At 36.2% G+C, this 6,130-nt stretch overlaps 1 protein-coding gene across 1 annotated transcript; it reads left to right on the forward strand.

The window, feature by feature from the left end:
• Window positions 1–462: 462 nt before the first annotated feature.
• On the forward strand, window positions 463–2,941 carry LOC145651754 (uncharacterized). Its single transcript, XM_081699407.1, has 6 exons — window positions 463–534; window positions 665–1,018; window positions 1,309–1,383; window positions 1,670–1,798; window positions 1,965–2,008; window positions 2,614–2,941. Exons 1-6 carry the CDS (start codon window positions 489–491, stop codon window positions 2,761–2,763), a joined length of 798 nt encoding a protein of 265 aa, XP_081555533.1. The 5' UTR covers window positions 463–488; the 3' UTR covers window positions 2,764–2,941.
• The last annotated feature ends 3,189 nt before the right edge of the window (window positions 2,942–6,130 follow it).

Genomic DNA, 6,130 nt, shown 5'->3' on the forward strand with positions numbered 1-6,130 from the left:
CAACAAACAATAAAACCTTTTTAAGTTACTCTGACTGCTGTTATACCCTTTTCAAAACTGTTCCATAAAACCTTGAGTGTCTCACTGCTACAACATTAATCTTGCTCCCTCAGGTGTGGTTTGACAGTAGCACAAAACGAGGGGCACAACTTTGAGCAAATTTCAATTGGCTAAAAATCAATGGCCAAAAGTATCTGCACTCTAAAATCTGAGCTGTATAAAAAAGGGGAAACACATATTATTATTATTATTAGTATTATTATTAGTAGTAGTAGTATTATAATTACAGCAATTTTTGTATTTTAAAGAGATCAGGCACTGCAGGTGGCCAGTGAAAGTTGTGAGACAACAGAACAGAACAGGACCATGTGACCTTTACCAGCCAATGAGATTTTGAGTCATAAGATCTGAAGGTTCATGAAGTGTGCTTAGTTTGTCAGTTACTTCTTTTCACACTGTCTCCTCTGAGGTTGGATCATTACTCTGAAATGATGGTACCAGTCTGGATACTTATATTTTTGAGCTACAAGACATGTATGATTGTAAATCTTTACTAGTGTTCATAATTACATGTGTTACTGTAGTTTGTTGTTGGATTAATAAGGAATATAAATTGATTCAGTTTTTTTTTTCCTTATTGGTCTGAATCTGTTTCATTTTACAGGTCCTGTTCAAACTACAGAGATTGTTAATCAAGCAGTCCTGAATCAACCTGGAATAAGTATCACTCTTAACTGCACATTTAAAGCACCATCCAATAAGAATGATGACATAGTTTGCATTTGGTACAAGCAAACACTGAAGAAGGAGCCTCAGCAAGTAGGAACAGCTAAAATAAATAAGATGGCCATGATTTCATCCCAATTCAACAACTTCAGATTCATAATTAAGTGGATTAACACCACAAACTCTCTGACTATTCTAAATCTTACTGAAGAAGATGAAGGAACGTACTTCTGTGGAGTGGCAGAAAAATCAGAGGTTCAATTTTCCTCTGTTACATTTGTTGCTGTGGCTGGTAATTACATGATTTCTTTTAAACTTCTTAATATTAAATCTAGATTATAACTAAAGCACAAAACACTTGTAATCTGAATGTCAAAGCCACAGTTATTTTATGAAGTAGAATGTAGAAAAATATTTCTTTATACTGTACTATAAATACAGAATAAATAAAGTCGGTGCACTGCAAAGTGATATGAAAAGATTTTATAAAATTACCTGCTAATTCTACAGTAGTACATTTGTTGTTCCAGCATGTGAGGGAAACCAAAATGAACTAAGAGCTGCCACTGTTTTATTGACCAGGACATGGAGAGGTAAACCAAACAAAGACTGATAATAGAAGTAGAGGGTTGGATACCCCCAAAAACACCCATTTAAGTAAGTATTTTTGTGTCATTTTGCTTTAAATTAAATGATTATCACAGAATAAAATAATTATCAGCTTTCAAAATTCTATATGACCATCACAAGTCACAAAAATCTAGATAACCATGTGAAGGACACAAAGATAAAGAGTGTTCAGTATTTTTGTTATGTTTACAAATACCAAGGGTTATACACATCAGTGCATCCAAATTCAGAGTGTATGTGATTAGCGTCTGATATTAAGGTCACATAACACACACTTTTCACTTTCATTTGTATATTCATTTATTTTATAAAGATTGTTCTGCAGTAAAGCCCGTGGGTCCTGTAGTGATCTGTCTTGGAGCAGTGCTGGGAGTGTGTGTGGCTGTTATCATTGCTCAAGCCATAATCATTTGTAAGATGAAAAACTCTGAAAGTGGCAATGGTAAGTGTTCATAAAGGGCAGGAGGTTGGAACTCTTCTAATTCATGACTTCATACATTTTTTTTATCTTCATGAAAAAGTAAAAATATTGATCAGCAATAATTTTGGCATAGAGATAATATTCCCTGATCTAATTACAATTAATATTGTATTTTCCTCAACCACAGTGAGACCTCAACATGGTAGTATGATGGAGAAAACAACCAGTCAGGTACAACTGGTGCAGTTTTGCTTTCATGCCATTATTAGTAAAACTTCTTTCTCCAGGTTTAGACTCTTCATCTTGGTTGTGGGCTGTATCAGCTGACATTAAAACTGTCATAGATATGACAGCAGTACACATTAGTGATGCAGCTCTAACTTGATAAAATCTGCTGTATGTTGTATTACATTTGAAAAATTGCTTTGTTGCAGACATAGCAGGTGATGTAAAGAGCAGAGGATAAGCTGTAGTAATGTTTGTGCAATCACTGTCTAATCAACAATGATAAGATCTCAATCTTAAAAAGCAATTTACTGCCATTTAAACATTTAAATATATTACATATTTTACTAAGATTGTTTCTGGCTCTGCTCAGCTTCCTCTGTTTCATATCTGTGGTGCTGATATAGTTTATAGCTGTAGCCTAATTATGGCATCATTGACACACATGCATGAAGCTGTTGTGGTGGAGATGTATGAGACATGCAACACTGCACTGCTGTAGAGGAGGAGAAGGCAACTCACTGTCTCTGTGTTTGAGACTAGTAGTCATATTCTAAATAAGGATCAGAATTACAGTAATGTTCACTAAACTTTGTTGTTCATTCCCACAGCCACATGATGCTGAAGAGCTGAATTATGCTGCCATTCATTTCAGTGAGAGGAAAACCAAAAGAGGGCAGGAGAACAGAGGACAGCCTGAAGACAGCGTGTACTCTGGAGTGAAACGTTCAGATTTTACTGACTGTCATCTAGATTATTAGCTCTCTTCCTTTCTGTAATCCTAATTCAAGTCTGGATACATTATCTCTTTACTAGCACATTCAGTGTTGTAAAGGAGGTGCTGTGTAACTCTGTAATCTCTAAGTGTCTTTTCCTGTTCATCTGCTTTCTCATATTTAAGGTATGTTGTGTTTCTGCTGCTTCAGTCCAACTTCAACAATAAAGTGCCACATTTGTCTTAGAGTGTGTCATTTTCTAAATTATTTAACATTATATGAACACACACAAAAACATGTATGATTGCGGACAGAAAGTTAACAAATATGAATTAATAATTTAAAAATGAAACATTTGTTATTGTAAATAGCCTTGTGACAGGTTCATGTAGGGTGCAGGACACAAGTTCACATTTGGAGTGACTTTATTTTCCTTGAACACAAAGCACAGAGGTGAGTTGGCAAAAAAGCTATAAAAAAAAAAAAAAAAAAAAAAAAAAAGGCAAAGTGCAGGGGGATTCATGTGTACTGTTTTGTGACCACGACCCCCGGCATTGCACACACCTGCACATGATTTAATGTTACGTGTCAGTTTGTCTTTTTAAACCCCTGTCTGTGTGTGCACCCTCGTTGTTCATTGTCGCTACGTGTGTGTTCAATCTGTAGCCGTAACATTAGTTTGTGTAAGCCACCTAAATTTCTCATATGAAGGAAGGGTTAAATTTAGTGACAGTGCCCCCAGTGTTCAGCGAGTGAACATTTTCCTCACTACGTTGTCATTTTCTTCTCCCCTCTTAGATGAGAGTGCAGAGAAACTCTCCATCTATATTTTTCTTTTGGAAGTGCACTAAAGAGTTGTTTAACAGCAAAGCGCATAAAGTTAGAATCAGAAGAGTACTTGAAGCTCTTACCCCAAAGTTATCACATGTTTAAGTGGTTTACAGCCATTACTGCATTTAGCCCCGGTAAATCTCGTTAGCCTTTTTGACTAGCCTGATGCAGTTCATTTATTTGGATGTTGTTACAATACAGACAGACAGATAATAAGTCAATTACCCCCTAGTATATTGGACTGAGGAATTTTGTAGGTAATAAAAACCAGTCGGAGGAGGTTTAGTTGTGCTTATTACTTTTATTCTTGTGTTAAGCAAAGTTTAATCACTATCTTAAGCACATACTTTTTGCTAATGATGGTGACTCTTCTGTTTCATATGTGACCATCAAACACTGAAATGTAAAATCAGTGGGGAACATTTTGGAAAAAAGACATGTGTAATGTCTGTGTATGTAAATTTACCGAAGTGAGTTTGTTCAGTGTAGCCTGCATGTTGGCCAACAAGCTTACCAGGCCATGGTTTTGTTTTTTTTTTTGTTTTTTTTTGTTTTTTTTTGTTTTGTTTTTTTAATAGAAATCCCCATTGTCATGCTAGTGCCTTGCTGAGAATCTTACATAATGTGAGCTGCACTGATGATTGTTTTATTTTTTGTGCTTTGATGGTGATGTGTGACATTTCTTTCTGCACTATGCAGACTGTTTTTTTTGTGTTTTTTTCTTGGGACAGATTCGGGAGACTCGAATTCGGATTTAGATGCAGTGATTGAGAGAGAGAGATATGGCAAGCCAGTGAAGCGGTGAACTCATGGGTCCTGCACCATCTGGCTCCATAGACCACAGGAGCCTTAGGAAAAAAACAGAGATTGACGATCGGACAAGTTTTTTTTTGCTGGACACACATGCACACACACAAACACACACACATATGAATGTAAGAGAGACTGCAGTTAAAAGGGACTAAACCTGAAACATGCAAAAAGATAAGACTACCCGGGTAGCAATTTATTTATTCTATTTCCCCTTTTTTTCCCAGTTGCTATTGTTGTCAAAATACATTTGTTAAATTCAGACTTGCCTCTTTACTGTTTAAACCCTCCCATCGAACCTAGGAAAGGCCCATTGTGGATTACTCATCTTGGTTTATGTGACTCCCATCCACACCACACTAGAGTTACATAAAGTGTATGGGTTCTTCATTGTATAGTTATGTTCATTGTATATGTTATATGTGAATGCCACCTTTGTAATATATGTTTAATGTTAATAAATGTCTTGCACTGTCGAGGAAATATGTACATTCTGCCCTGTGCCTGCGGCACTTGGGCCGCCAACGTTACATAATTAAATAAATTTGACTTTGAAACTTGACTTAATATTACATCGTAATGTTTTATTGGATATCTGAGAACACACACTGCTCTGACAAGGCAGTCTCCCTACTTCCACATGTATCCTCTTTAAATTTAATTTATTAGAATTTCTGCATTTAGTATGTGATTTTTGTTATGTTATGGTGAGATATTCTAAAACATATAGTCTTTAAAATGATTATGGCCCTTTCTTAAAACATATTTTATACATATTTATTATGCTATGTAACTTGATGCTATGTTACAGTTCCCTTGTAAGTGTTCTTACTATGTTTGACAGTGATGGTGCCTAGGTATTTTTGCAGAATGTTTTGGTTTCTTCTAGGCCATGGTTAAGTCATGAGATCCCATGTTAGTTGTAATGTTTTATAGTTGCAGAACTGTTAATTTATGTACTTTATTTATGTTAATGCTTAGTGGCATGAAATACATATCTTAATTTTTAAAAAAAGGGTTCACCACACTGCATTTGCATAAAGGAAGTGTATTATCAGACACTATCAGTCTAAACTTGTATGTTTTTTTCATATGTGCATATTCAGAGTGACCACAAAGTCTAAAATTTGTTCTCAAACCATTCTTTTTCATATAGCAGCTCAACAGGAAGGCAAACTGATGTCGGTACTGTACTCATGATATAGTGATGATGACCTTTTCAAATAACCCTATCTCTGCACTGTCAGGCTCTGTTTGGTTTAACTCTGCATGTCCTGGCCAATAAAATACAGTTTCATGTCTTAAAAATGGAGGAATGCACCAATCTGGCTGGAGGAATTATTGAGGTCTTCTTATTTTGTCTTGTGACAGCAGCAGGGAGGAAGTGAGACATGAGTGCAGTTTAGGATAATTTTTTTTGATTCTCCATTGTAATCAAGATAAACACAAAGGCACAGATCTGAACAATAACAAAATGTAACCAAAAGATACAAACACAATGGCAGTAAGACTCAGCACAGTGGAGATAAAGAGAAGCATACTTCAGTCAACATCATCTTAGGCACTCTCAGCAAGCAGTGAGCTGGGGAACAGCACTCATGGGCTTTAAATAGGGGGAGGGCAAATAAGGCACAGGTGCTGGTGATTAGTAATCAGGTGATTCAGAGCAGGGCAGGTGCAGTGTGTGTGTGTGAATGCCTCTCTAGCTGGGATGCACACTGCACACTGTGACAGCTGTAAGGTGTGTTAGCCTGCAGCACTCAAGAGTTAC

This window comes from Electrophorus electricus, chromosome 16 (genome assembly GCF_041902795.1).
Source record: "Electrophorus electricus isolate QZ-2024a chromosome 16, ASM4190279v1, whole genome shotgun sequence".
In the NCBI taxonomy this organism is placed as follows: Eukaryota; Metazoa; Chordata; class Actinopteri; order Gymnotiformes; family Gymnotidae; genus Electrophorus; species Electrophorus electricus.